Source organism: Dermacentor variabilis, chromosome 3 (assembly GCF_050947875.1).
Source record: "Dermacentor variabilis isolate Ectoservices chromosome 3, ASM5094787v1, whole genome shotgun sequence".
NCBI lineage: Eukaryota > Metazoa > Arthropoda > Arachnida > Ixodida > Ixodidae > Dermacentor > Dermacentor variabilis.
Window position 1 is genome coordinate 77,520,455 of NC_134570.1, and position 12,800 is coordinate 77,533,254.

Genomic DNA, 12,800 nt, shown 5'->3' on the forward strand with positions numbered 1-12,800 from the left:
CTAGATTTTCGGGAAAGCTTCGTCCCAATAGACAGATTCTGCAACGCCCTTGTGGGTTACGGAGCAGCAAACGTTTTTCATATGTCTTACATATGTAATTGTCTGAAACTGCATGGAAATAAATGTCTGTCCTCTGGTGCTGATGAATGTATCGAACAAGTCGTTGACGTCAATCATTCTCTATGGGAGAAAAAGTCGCATCGCTTGGCGTTGATGGTGTTCTTTGCGACGTAGAATTAGCTCACGCATGGCACAAACACGCAGGTTTATTTTTATTACGGCCCCCTTGCTACCTGCGCTATGTTCTTCATTTATAAGCGACATAAGAATGCATTGTAGCATTGACGCTTCATCTTACACATTAGAAACAAAAGCAATGTGACTTGCATATTACAGCAAAGCTGTTAGCCTCTCGGTGGTAGGCATTTTTCGTGTCCATCCGTGAAGAAAAATTATCGTCAGTAATGGCTCCTACCACCCTTAGCAAACGAAAATGCAATGGCTGATTCCCCTCCGAACACAGAGGCTACAAGCACCGCGTAAAGTGAAGCTGACGATGTATACATTCATTCGAATCACGCAAACAACGTAGAGAAGAGCGTATGTTTCAATAAAGAAATAGCTCAAAACAAGGATCTGTGATCGTAAGCAATAGCTCATACCCCCTGTAAGCAAGCAAACATGCAATGGCTCATACCCCTCGCTGACCAAACCTGGGCCGTCCATCAGGCCCGCGAAGCGACAACTAGGCATGGCCTGGACATCCCGACGTGGGAGACCTGAGCCGAGGTCATAGATCCCCAGGACACTCAATAAAAATTTTTGCTGAGAAACACCCTCGTAAGCAAGCAAAAAATGCAATGACTCATGCTCCCTTAAGGTGCAGGCTACAAGCTTTCAGCAAAGTCAATCTAACAGTACATGCCTTCGTTCAAACCACACTTACAACACACATACGTTTCAGAGCCAATTTCAAACAAGCATCCGAACCCTCAGTAAAGCATTGTACACCCCCCTCAGCATTTTAATGGTGGTTTCGCATCACCTTCACTGTACATGATCCTTCGCAGGGCCCGTATGGCGAGTCACATTTCATACGCATTGCGCCCCTCTAGGCTAAAAAAACATACACATGCTTTCATAACAAATTGTTCCGGCGTCTGCTGACAAAGAATATTCTGAAGCTTTCAGAACACCTTTGTGTTTTCCCGGCAGTTCCTTGCATGGACAAATACCTGAAGCAGATGCTGTAGATGCAATTAAAAGAAAAGCATTTAAGAAAAAAGATTTCACACTATCTTGCGCCATACAAGCAACGCGGCACAGACGTCGCAAGTAGCTGTTCAAATATTCTACTATAGTGTATCTGCCTTTCCACTCAATATTTCTGGCCAGTCAATACACCTGCGTGAACAAATTTGATTGTAACCATAATGGCGGATGAATGACAGAAGTATGCAGGCAGTGTTAAGAAAATATTGGTTTCGTGTTTGGTCACAGAAATTTGGTTACTTACCTCTCCTGTTTCTGCAATGCTTTACCGTCCGTCACCACGAAGCATTACTGGTGTACCACGTAAAGGTGTGTACGGCGGAAAGAATATTTCACGTGCCATGCCTCTCACGTAAGTAAACATCATTTTCTTATTTTTCGCCTCGTTCTTAGGTGGGGGCGACGGACGTTCACATTTTGGAATGGAAAAGGAGTAGCATATCTCACTTTCTGGCAGTACATGCGCTTCGCCTACGACATCTACACCAAGGTAGGATATGTCAAAGGCAGTGTCCTTTCACGCGGTGTCATTTTACGGAGTGATGCTCGGTTATATCTTTGGGAAAAGTCTAGAATATTCTATCACTGAAACCTACGCCAAAATTGTTTATGTTACCCAAAACTCAATTTAGACAACATTAAACTGCTCTGGAACTCCGAGGTATGAGCTACCGTATCGCATCCAGCTTTAAAAAGAAAGTTACGAGTTCGTATGAGTACCAGGAACACGTTATCAAAAAATGAGAATATTGTACGCCGGGCTGTAAACAAGTGACGCAGAACAGCTTCTGAGCGATAACATGATTCTAATTCTCACTAAAAAAAAACGTTTTAAGAGAACGCAATATTTGAAATTCAAAATCAAGTGACCAACAAAGACGGTACATTGAAAATTTTATACGCGACTTTCATATCGGTACTTATTAGGACAAGAGTTGACTTGAATAAAAATGTTTTCAAAAAACCCCAGCACCCAAGAATTCAGCTTGCTCGCTTTTAAATCACAAATGTGCCTTTCGTTGAATGTCATTCCAATTAGCCAAATATTAATATTTATTATAGCTTATGCAAATACCAATTACGATCAAGTTTATGACAATTAGCTGCAGTAAGGGTTAAAGCTCTTTAAAGCTCGCAGGTACAGCAACCAAGCCGATGACCCTACACAAGTCGGGTAAAAAAGTCACAGTTGGTGAAACTAAAAAAAAAAGGTATTATAGGTTCTTAGGTACAAAAAATTTACATATGCACTCTAGGAAACAAAAACGACCCCAAAACTTCTCTTTTTTTCATGCTACATGCGGCTAGCACCGAGTTTATATTCTGGTATGGCGAATAAATCGACAACCTTACCCTGCAAAATGTTTGGCTGCATCCACATTAGCGTGGGAACATCACCTTGTATCATTTCTTCCTTGCAGCCAGTGAACGAAGTAATCCGCCGTTCCTATAATAAGTATGGTCGTGTGTACGGGTAAGTAAACATTATGCTCTTTGTTGTCGATTTGAACATTGTCGTTAATGTGCTAAATAGCTTCCGGGAGCTTTGTTTGATTAGGTTGCCGCGGTAAGGATCCATTCTTAAAACGCATCTGCCCCTTCCCCGCTACCCCCTTCCTTATTGGGGATATTCACAAATAAGTTCTTACGTTAAAACTTTTCGTAACAGAAGAGGCCAGATAATCGTGATGTCAGACACATTATTCGCGAAGTTGGTCAGTATAGACATAACAGCACTAACGAACAAAAATCTTTTTATTACTCCAGCCCTTGATTTTTGGTGGCCCCTTATTAAGGTGTAATGGAATATTACAAGCGAATCTCCTGTCATGAGACCAACTTACTAGAGCGCCATAAAAAAGTGGGGCGAAAACTAGAGACCACGGGTGCTATGGCGGAAGGCCCTAGTTTGGCAAAGTTCGAGATCTCCGCGAGCTCTGGCGACGCACTCAGATGAATGAGAGAAGGGTATCAAGACAATAAATTCTTCCCTCGAGACGCCTGCAGTTTTATTAGCTTGTCTAGGTTCATTCGCGAGTTATCGTCACTTGGGCGTTACCTTATGGGCGACGGAAAAGGAAGAATTCACGTGGTCAGACCGTTGGTGCTTTCTTTCATTTGATTATTTCTACACCCAGTGCATTACCTGTGGAAGAAAGTTATAGAAGAAATGTTTTCTGGTGTACTTTTATTACAAACTTTATGGCAGTTTACAAGCACTTTGAAATGTGCAAGATGTCCAGTGAATGTGCTTTCAAAGAATTTGCCATGTACTACTATACCGTGAGGGAAGGGTGGATGGAGACATAATGGCTGAAAGAGGAGACGTGCCCGAAACGCGCCCCAGAAAGGCATGGCTAGTGGCTGGCACCGTGAGTATAGATAGTGTGTCGTGCATGTAGGTAGGTAGATAGCGGGACAGTCACGGTATTCCGATATTGCGCTGAGAACAATAAGTGGAGCTGCCGCGTAGCATTGCCGCGTCTTCGGTGTTCGAAATGACGAAGCGATGGACGCAGGGTGCTCTCATGCTGACACACGTGACTTTATCTCGACATTTCATTGTCTGCGGCTTTCGCGTGTTGCGCGATTTGTTCACCGACTACCGTCGGGCAAACTCAGGAGAGCGTCAAAGTGGGGGCACCCTGTGTTGCACTCCCAGAGTCCGTATCCAAAAAAAGCTATTACGTTAGAAATGCTCATGAGATAGAATATCACACCACCTTGATCCTGGACTTACTATTAGCGAAGGCGACCGATCACCGCCAAAGACCAGTTAACGAACGAAAAGCTTTGTGAATTCGGCTCCAGATTTTGTACAGATGATATGTTCATTAAAAAAGTGTGATCGAAACAATAAACAAACAAATTTTAATCGATGAAAGAACTTCGCAAATATTCATAGACGTTTATCAAGTATCTACACAGCCAGACACCGCCTGTGATTCTGTAAGCAATTAGGCTATACTGTCGTAATTTTCATGTTGACCGTCTACCTCACTAGCTGCATTACATGTGTAGTTTGCGGGTTTTTGGTTGCAAATCTCGTGAAAACTCAACACTATTGTGGCACCAACACTTGTATTACAATAGTTTCATCAGGAAGTGGAATAGAGAAGTTTCTATGAACCATACAATGTCGATGCGGACCGCCTTGTAGGGCAGGAAAGCCGCAGTTCAGTTCTTGCAAACGCTAGTGGATGCTGAGAAAGCGTCGGAGCAGGTTGTTATAAAAGTTGGTGAAGTCGGAGGAGCCACTTAACAAATTACAAGCAAACACTGTCGGGCTGGTCTGCGTACATTCGACTTCTCATCGAGTAGAAAAAGCTTATGTCGTTCACCATTAGCAAAGTATGCTGTGCATGAGTAAGAATAAGGAAGGTTTTTTTTTTTTTGCAGTTCCTATCAAGGCACGGTGCCTACTCTAGTGGTTGGAGATCCAGAGATCTTGCGGGAGGTCCTGACCGCAAAATTCAAGAACTTTTCAGACAGATCGGTAAGTATTGTAAGAATGTGGTCGAACAAGTTTCCACGGTGCCAAATCAAGTTAGTAGTTGTACTAAACTAAGTATTTTGTTGTTCACAGAAGAAGCTGCCCACTGACGCTGCAGTGTGCTGTATCGTAGTAAGACCGCAACGGGCCAACGCACACTAGGCCAGAGCGTGCGTGCGGACTGTGATTTTTTTAGGAATGTGAGCAATGGCGTTGAAGACCCTCTTGAAAACAACAAACAAGAATATTATCCCTAGTGTCACCCAGGCTCAAACTAAAGAGAGAGGACCTGAGTTGTACCGTCGAACGCCCGCTCAGCACGCGTGGTCGTTCTGTTATTTTCTGTTATCATCATATTCCGCTTTACGCGTGGTGCGTATTAGCATTAAGCTACCGCAGTGCCATCTTCCCGTCAGCTTTCCTAGGTATCTGCACATGTCTACAAGAACAACCCTTACAATGTTAGCCAGCGTTACACACAGCTATGACGTCATGTGCTGAACATGCTGCAGTGGCAGCAGCACTGGCGCCACATCAGTCCTGCTGCAATAAACTGCAATAAATCAATAAACTGTGTAGCTGATCACCCTATCAGCGCACTGCCTCGAATTCATATTATATGAAGATGAATACGCCGTATACCCTACTTGCACTCCTACATTGCCACTCTGGCAGCTTTGATCCTAATTCGCCCGCGACACTGCTCTCCTTCGTGGCAGCAAGGAATGAATGGCAAAAGCGTCCATGCCTTAGTCTAATCTCGCGGCTTGGATAAAGTATACGCGCTCCTTTAGGGTTATTACTGAGATCGGTTGCTTGTTTTGACGCTGATAGGCATGCTGCTAAACATAGAGGGGTGACGCGCGCAGTCACCGCCCCATCTTGGAGGCCTATCATTCTGAAAAATGCGTCGACTTCGATATAACAGATGGTGTCACACCATTTAGCGTTAATCAACGCTGCACAGTAATATTGTGACACCTGTTAGATGGAAATCGACACACTTTCAGGCCTTGTTGGCTTCCCTATAGGCCTAGCACTGTCAAAACAAACTACCAACCTCATTAATAACGACGAAAGAGGGCTTATACTTTATTCTTGGTGTTAGATTAGACCAGAGAATGGTCAGTTTTACAATATATAGCTTCCTGTCATGAAAGACAGCAAGTATCAGGGGCGAATTAGGATCGAAGCGGACCACCTAGAGCCTGGTTTGTTGCACTAACAGGCTATGTGGCTGAACATTATGGCAAATTCATACAGGGATCCGCTAAATGCCACATATCGGTAGCCGTAGCAACCGGTTTCAGCGAGAAATTTGAATGCCTAGTTGAATAATCAACTTAAGTGCACAAATTAGCACTTCATGAATTATCTCACTGCACAAATTTCAATACACAAATTGTAGCTAGTGAGTTTGCTGGGCATATCGACTTGGAAAAAATTCTGATGGTTACACCGGTTTAAGGATATGCGCAGTCAAATTTCTGATAAAAATTCACTGTTTTTCCACTTACTCCTTTATGAAAACTCTGTTTTATAAATTAAAGCACAAATCAACGACAACGCCAATGCATGTCGTGGCAGACATTAAAAATTAATATCTCGGAACAGGTATAGTCCTGAGAGCTCGTTCCAACTGGTTCCGTACGCTTTGTGAACTCACTGGGTGTAATTCAGAGATTGGAATATGCACCATAAGGTAATTATCTTATAAGTTAATTAGAGTTCTTATGTTAATTATTGAGTTAAGCATTCTGACTTCTTGTAGAAGTAATCGCTGCTGCATCGTGTCAAGGGTTAGAATTATGCTACCTGCCACAGGCATTTTTGAAAACTTTGGTGCAGCTAAAGAAGAAACCCGGTAAAGTCGAGAACATTAACGAAAAGCTTAAAAGACGATATTGTCGGCTATAAACGGAAAAACAAGGAAGTCTTTCATTTTACACCATGTGGCGGCTCCTGTTCGCTGCAGTTATCTCAGACTGTAGGAAGTGACGTTTGGAAGAAGTCCATCTTGAACCTGTCAGGTGAGGAGTGGAAGAAGGCGCGAGCAATCTTCACCCCGGCACTCACTGCAACAAGGTTAAAAACGGTAAGTATAAACTGCAATCATCCGTATGATAGAGCATTAGACAAATATTTCTTCGCCCTTAGGTTTCAGCTTAGGTTGGCTGCGGCTTAAGGTACTTCAGATGTATCTCACCAACTTTGTTTACTGGTACGCAAGACGAATTTGGCAGTCTTTATTATGGAAGTGCGTCTGATGTTTCTCGTTGGGTTCGGAATGTTTCACGTTAAGATACGTCGGTTATTAAAACACGGAACTGCTAAATACGCAAACCCTTGCGTCAGCGTTCCTGTTGTGCGTGTCTCATTGGAGCGCGTCCGAGTCAGCGCTGATTGGCATGTTCATCACTCCTGCCACAAGTGCCGCACGCCGCACCCTCTCCTACATCGTAGATTCGCGCATTAAAAAAAAAATCTCATCATCATCATCATCATCATCAGCCTGGTAACGCCCACTGCAGGGCAAAGGCCTCTCCCATACTTCTCCAACTACCCCGGTCATGTACTAATTGTGGCCATGTCGTCCCTGCAAACTTCTTAATCTCATCCGCCCACCTAACTTTCTTCCACCCCCTGCTACGCTTTCCTTCCCTTGGAATCCAATCCGTAACCCTTAATGACCATCGGTTATCTTCCCTTCTCATTACATGTCCTGCCCATGCCCCCCCCCCCCCCATTTCTTTTTCTTGATTTCAACTAAGATGTCACTACCTCGCGTTTGTTCCCTCACCCATTCTGCTCTTTTCTTATGCCTTAACGTTACACCCATCACTCTTCTTTCCATAGCTCGTTGCGTCGTCCTCAATTTAAGTAGAACCCCTTTCGTAAGCCTCCAGGTTTCTGCCCCGTACGTGAGTACTGGTAAGACACAGCTGCTATACACTTTTCTCTTGAGCGATAATGGCAACCTGCTGTACACGATCTGTGAATGTCTGTTTGCCAAAAGGAACTCTACATAATGCCAGATTTGAGCGGCAGCTTCTGAGGCGTTTTGAATTCGCGATATATTGAGGCGTCGGTGGCGCTGAGCCTTTGCTCAGGTAACTCGTTTAGCAGCGGCGGCAGACGAAACACTTCCACTGGTTGCGCCGCTCACTGACCAGAAAGAAAGCGTGAACACGGGAACGCGTGGCTCGCAAGGAGCGCATTCTCTGATGGTGGCGACGCAGGCGATGTAGCGCATGCGCCGAGGGTCCGAAGCCCACTCCAGCGCTTTGTTTTCATCTATGGTACGGTTGCACGCGCTCGCCGCCTGCCTTCATAGCGACGTCATCGGCCACCGGGTGACGGTTCACGCTACTATGGCGCCATCTCCTCGCGGGTTGCCGCGGTGGAGCGGGTGTCGCGCGGCACTTAGCGGCACTCCCTTTTCTCCACTCTCCTCCTCCACTTTTCTCCTCATGCTCCCGCTGTGCACTCCTCGAGCTCTCTTCGCTGTCGCCGTCTTTCATACTCCGCTGCGCAGCGCGTTCACTGTATTTTTTCATCCTTCAGTGGGCTCGTTCGTTCTGTTGGTTCCCCCGACGCCGAGGTTTACGATCAACGCAGGAACTGGCTCCTAAGAGCCGCGCTTTAAAACGCGTTCCATTCGCTGCCTCCCGATGCGGTACTGTAACAACGTGTGCTTTTCGCACGTCAACCAATACCGCAATTAGATTGCGCTACTTATCCGCTTCAGTGATTGGTGGAAATACGTCCGTGTCGCAACTGTTCGTATACTTTGCAATTAAGAACATGTCGAAGTCACAAATGCGATGCGGAAGTTAATAGATATCTAAACTAACACAGCGCAGCGAAACTCAACTCTTCACTTGCAATTATTTGCTTCGCTGACCGTACTTCATCACCTTCACTTTGCTTCGCGTACAGGCTTGAGTGACTCTTGCAGTAGCCTCTGCCTTGTCGCTCATAACAGTCCCTTATCGAAACTTCTTCGGAAGGGTCAAGTGATTTTATCATACCTCTACGCAGACCACTAAAATCCTTTTCAAATAGCTAGCGCGTGTATACGGCGCCTATGTGACGTCATGCTTCTGCATACGTTGAAAAGCTTCCGTACTTATAGTTTGATGCTGCTTCGTATTTAAAGTTGTGAATGCTGTATTTGGGTTTATGCGCAAACATGACGGAGAATAGACGTGCATTAGCTCACTTCGAAGGCATTCAGTGCCAGCGTGGCAGAGGGTTCGCTTTTCTAACAAAAGCACGCTTACAAGTCGCGGTAGGTGTTAAATACGTGATAGATTTGAAGATTATAGATTACGTAAACTTCAAAAGAATTTTTCGTGAGAAAACCTAAATAGTAAGAAATCATGCGGCACATACGTCATATGGTTGCATTCGATGGTAATATTACGGGCACAAAAATGGTTCAAAGTTGCCCGCTCTAGTAGCGTTGCGGTAGAATCGCCTATTACTATGCACACTGTGTTCGCGTTTTAATAGAAGCAAAATACAGATTCTTCTTTCTCAGTGGTACCTTGCCTGAGGGTGCGAGAATCATTTTCACCACTAATTTACATATGACAAAAACAAGATGATTTTAAGCGGTCGTCCTTTCTATACTGGCCGACAGCCATCTCTATGGAATCGTTGGGTGATGCGCTGCTGACCGTACTGGATGTGGAGGCCGATGACAGCGGTGCTGCCATCGGCCTCCACAACTGCAATGCTTTCGCATAATGTTTAAAAACAGCGCTAGCGACGCAGGACACAGAAAAGGCTATTGGACACACATGGTGAACGAGCCCATCGAAGGATGTAAAAAGAGAGCGAACGCGTAGCGCAGCGGAGGATGAACGACGGTCATAGCGAAGAGAGCGCGAGGAGGAGAGTGGAAGAGGAGGGTGCAGCGAAAGGATGAGGAGGAAAGTAGAGGAGGAGAGCATGGCAAAGGGTGAGGAGAAAAGCGGAGTACCACACGAGATGCGCTCCACAGCGGCTACCCGTTACGAGATGGCGCCGTAGTAGCGTGCACCGTCACCCGGAGAGGCTTAGCGTTGTGTGTTTCCTATCCTCTCTTCTGTGTCGTGTGTCGCTAGCGCTGTTGTTAAAAATTAAGGAAAACGACCAACTCGTTCAATCTGCCGTTCTTCTTCAATGTTTTTCGCGTGTAAGAGACTAGCATAAGCAAGAACAGCGGAATAAACGTACTGTTAGAACAGCGCAATAAATGTATAATTCAACGCACTACCCGATGGACCAATAGATGTGCCTGTCGAGTTGTAGTTAGGGCGCACTGCTTGCTGTCATGTGGTCATTGTGAGATGTATGTCAAGAAAAGGTTATAATCACCTCAAATAAACAGCGCCATCGACAAAAAATTATGAAATAAACAAAAGGAAGAAGCAGAACTAAAGTTAAGACTTCGTATCGAACCCGTGTAGTCGTCGTAGAAAGTGCACATTTTGGCGCAAGGTCAACCGCGAACACCGTACAGCTGTACGTGCTACATTAAACATTGCATGCAAACTTTTGATGTACCTGCTGCATAATTTAGACGATTTCGGTGCGTCTAAAGGCCAGTTCTTAAGTATGCTTTACGTACATTGTATTCTAGCCTTTTAACCATAGCATGTTTAAAGCTCACCGAAATTTACAGAAGCTTCCTTTGTTAGTGAAGCTAGCTATATTACAGATACCACGCTGGCCTTGCCTGCCATCGAATGAGCTATAGACTGCACATAGGTTCTTTGGTTGGATGTATGTTATGAGCGTGCCCTTTGAGACGGAGCGGTGGGTTGCGCCACCAAGACCTTACTGTTATAGTGCTTAATGCCCTACCTTGGTTAGAAAAGAAAAAAGAAAATACAAATAAAAAAGACTTCACGATGGTGGGGTCAAATGGTGGATGGTGGGTTTCTAATGGGTGCACAACGCCACCTAGCACGTGTGAGATGACTGCAAGATGTTCGCCTATATATAACGACGCCCAGTGAACCATATAATCAGCATAGAGTTTCGGTACGTATTCCTGACAAGTCAAAACAGTGAGTTGGGCTAGTTTCTTGCTGGAGCTCGCATTCATGCTTGCAGCGAAGGCTTAATAAACACTCACACAGCACGAAACAAGTAGACTGGACCAGCGCTGGATTTCTTCAGACTGGTATTCTAACCAATCTCAAGGTAGTGTGAAGCCTCCTGGAGTGCGGCTTCACGGAGGAGGTTTCTCCATACGGATCCACCGTCTCTTTATCGGGAATGGTTGTTTACGACGGGAAAAGGCGGAGACAAGCAGAAGAAGGTACGGCACGAGCGCTTGCCACCATCTTTCCGCGCTGTAAACGATGAAACTGTTCCAGTTTGCATAGTTTTCCATCCTTACTTAAAAAAATCTTCAATAAATTTTCGCGTGTGCGTCCGACGTGTCCTTAGATACTTCATTCACTATATTCTGGGCAAATTGCAAAGCAAGCTAGAAGCCTGATATTGCGTTGTCTACACGTATACCGATTTGTTCTTTCTATTATGGGTTGTTGTGAAAGCGTATTTGCGTTCTTTCTACAAATATATTGCTGCGCATATGTTTTGTTGTACTTACGCTGCTAACACCCAGTTTATATTATTATTTAGTTTTGCAGGGCATGCTTCAGGACAGCATGCGTAAATTTATTTATCGTTTTATGCAGTGGTTGTCGCGAAAAGAAATATCATATTTTGTAGGCCTCAGTTGAAGAACAACCTACAATATCGCACAGAGAAAAAAAATAAAGAAGTTTATTCTAAAAAAGACAGCGCAATGTTGCGTTCATTATGAATATTGTTTCAAGACATATTTTCGAATTCCAGATTGTGAATAAAGTAAAAGCTCTTTCCGGAAGGATGACATCACGGGTCATGGACGCGGCTACTAAAAACAAGCCGATGAACTTCTTTGAGTAAGTTGGCATCAAACGCTCTGAGCTTTCCTTACTTTCTTTTGTGTATCCTAGAAAGAGACATTTGTTTTTCCGGCATGTGAACGTTCCAGTCAAAGATGCTTCGAATTTAGGCCTTAGAGTAATTGTTTCCCAATATACGGGAAGTGATTAGGGTTGCCAAGGGTCAGAGGAGGGTCATGCAGGCAAGGGCAGGTTTGCATGAGGCACTGGCCAGTATTTGACAAGAGGCAATACGTACCCAGTTCAAGCTTTCCAATATCATCCAGGAGAGTTTGATAAATTCGGCTCTGGATGCTTTCTCTCACGGTGATTTTCTGCTCCTGCGTGTATGTTCTGTTTCTACTTGCTCACTGCATGCATTGCTTAATTTTCGTCGATGTGGCAGGTCATCTTATTGTTTCTTTGTGCTTTTACTTCCCTTCTCCTTATTTTCAACTTCCTTTTCTATCCTACCCTTTCGAAAGAGAAGGCAGACTTTGTACTTATCTCTGTGGCAGCTCCTTCCTTATATTACTTTCTCTGTGTGTATGCATGTTATCATATCAAATAATAATAATAATTGCCATCAATAAGTCACAGCGTGGAAGCTATCAATGCACAGTAGCAAATATTCAGGAATCAGTTTTCAAGCGTGGTCAAAAAGGAACTGAATGACGGAGAGCCATTAGACTTGCAGCTTACTGGAGTATATCTCCCGCATGCTCTAATTATAATCAGCATAGGATTTCTGACAGTCTGCCAGAGAAAATTTCTTTTTATGATGTCAAAGTATTCTGCTTAACTGATGTAACTTTGTCTTGTTCAAATTTTGGGCACTTTGGTTTCGGTATTCTGAAAGAACTTTGCCTTGACAAGAAAAGTATAAGCAGCAGTTGATTTTATTATCTGTACATTTAGCATTTATATCGACCACTTTCTTACCATAAGTTGCAAATGTTTTCTGATTGATGCCCCAACTACATGCTGCCGTGAAACGATGATTTCTTAGTGAAGCTTTTGCAGGTTGTGCGGCTATAATTTTGCATTCCTTAACACAACCTAAGGCAACCTTTTATTCGGCTAGCTGGCTCATACATCCAGGATTC

The 12,800-nt window shown here is 44.2% G+C and overlaps 1 protein-coding gene across 1 annotated transcript in view; it reads left to right on the forward strand.

Annotated features, from left to right (window-relative positions):
• LOC142575915 (cytochrome P450 3A41-like) overlaps window positions 1-12,800 on the forward strand; it is a 39,829-nt gene that overhangs the window by 5,391 nt on the left and 21,638 nt on the right. The window contains exons 2-6 of the mRNA XM_075685713.1: window positions 1,666-1,762; window positions 2,694-2,746; window positions 4,672-4,768; window positions 6,741-6,860; window positions 11,624-11,712. Of these exons, the coding sequence (XP_075541828.1) occupies window positions 1,666-1,762; window positions 2,694-2,746; window positions 4,672-4,768; window positions 6,741-6,860; window positions 11,624-11,712 (456 nt within the window). The remainder of the gene's footprint in view (window positions 1-1,665; window positions 1,763-2,693; window positions 2,747-4,671; window positions 4,769-6,740; window positions 6,861-11,623; window positions 11,713-12,800) is intronic.